The following is a 1,512-nucleotide window of genomic DNA, read 5'->3' as shown; positions in this document are numbered from 1 at the left end:
AAGAGGAAAAAAAAGAAAAAAAATATTAATAATAATAATAATAAAATAAAATAGATAAAAAAGATAAATAAAAGTTAGTAAAAAATAATAAAATAAAATAATTAATAAATAAATAAAAAGGACCAAAATGAATGATGTTGAAAGATGGCATGACTAAGCATGGATTAACCCTTAGAAAATCCCAAACATGTCGATTTACACAAACATATTTAAAGGGAAAACACAATATTTAATGGGAAAACAAAAGGGAAAACATGCCAATTTAGCTTATGGGTCCCATTTATAATATATTTAAAGGGGTTTTAACCCCAATATTTGCACAGACTTTTATCATAAAAACGATGCTCAGAATGATCATAAAACAGTGCTCAAAACCAACAATACCTGGTGATAAAACAAATGCTCAAAACACTAAATAAAACTCAAAAACAGCGATCAGAAATAACATAAACCTCAAATCCCAAAACCTTAACTTTGTGAAAAACCATCTGTTTTTGCCAGTCTCGAACCTTTCCTCAAGCTTTGCCATGGCAGCCTTGCAGGCGGAGACTTTCTTTTCGTTACTCTGGAGGGAGTCGACGGAGACCACATCCTTGAGGTCCACATCCAGGGTGTAATGCGTGGGCATCACGTCCTGGTAATTGACGAGCTTGACGAAGCACTTCACGCAAGATTTCTTGGCTGTCTTTTTGGATGAATCCTTGCGGATAACCTTTCTTGGGTATTTCTGAATCCCTGCAACCAAACAATGATCGTAAGGGCGATCGCGGGTTCCCTCATCGAAGGACTTGACGATCACCGTCTTGCGACCGGCATAGCGGCCCTGCAGGACGACCACCGCCTTGTTTGGCTTCAGGAACTTCACCATCGATGCTTGCTGCTGCTCACTCTCCGCTTTTCTTTGATGGTTGCACTAATAGCAGGATATGATTTAAATCTTCATAACAGCAGCCCTAGAAGCCACAGGTTGCGGTCGTGGCTATGCCCTAAGCTGCACTACGAGCATTGGTAATGAGTCGGTTACGCCCAGCAAGCCTAAAAAAACTGCCATTTAGATCGAACTTTTTATTCTCCCCCCATTTCGTGTTTTTCCTTTGTGCAGATCTTGGATTCTCGGATACAATCGTTATACTGGTTACTGCCGGCTTGATTGTTTGAAGTTTTGTAAAGGGTTTGATAAACAACAGCTTATTGCATTGTATCAACCAAAGGAACACGAGTAAAATCTCCCTTGGGGATGAACTGAGGGAAAAGATTCATACTTGGAGCCTCGAGTGCCATTTGAGCCTTTGCTTTTACGTTTATGCTTCCCCCCGTGTGGTCTTTGAGAAGGATTTATAAGTGAGATAAGGGAATGGGAGAGAGAGATAAGGAGAGTTCTTTGGCCCACCACCACTTGTGATAGATATGGGGCTCCCACGTTCCAGCGTGGTCCACCTTCGGTTGAGTGTTGTTGCACTAGCTGAATTTTTAGGGGTTTAGTAGAATGGTGGGGGTTTGAACACAGGGCCT

The 1,512-nt window shown here is 40.9% G+C and overlaps 1 protein-coding gene across 1 annotated transcript; it reads right to left on the bottom strand.

Annotated features, from left to right (window-relative positions):
* Positions 1 to 403: 403 nt before the first annotated feature.
* Positions 404 to 907, bottom strand: LOC120206375 (60S ribosomal protein L27-3-like). Its single transcript, XM_039206045.1, has one exon. It carries the CDS (start codon positions 866 to 868, stop codon positions 404 to 406), a length of 465 nt encoding a protein of 154 aa, XP_039061976.1. The 5' UTR covers positions 869 to 907.
* Between the last annotated feature and the right edge of the window lie 605 nt (positions 908 to 1,512).

This window comes from Hibiscus syriacus, unplaced genomic scaffold (assembly GCF_006381635.1).
Source record: "Hibiscus syriacus cultivar Baekdansim isolate YM2019G1 unplaced genomic scaffold, ASM638163v2 tig00013738_pilon, whole genome shotgun sequence".
Taxonomy (NCBI): Eukaryota; Viridiplantae; Streptophyta; class Magnoliopsida; order Malvales; family Malvaceae; genus Hibiscus; species Hibiscus syriacus.
The sequence above is the reverse complement of the archived record's forward strand: the minus strand, read 5'-3'. Positions and strand labels throughout refer to the sequence as shown.

Coding starts and splice junctions, on each gene's coding strand:
- LOC120206375 (XM_039206045.1), bottom strand. CDS start 868: ATGGTGAAGTTCCTGAAGCCAAACAAGGCGGTGGTCGTCCTGCAGGGC.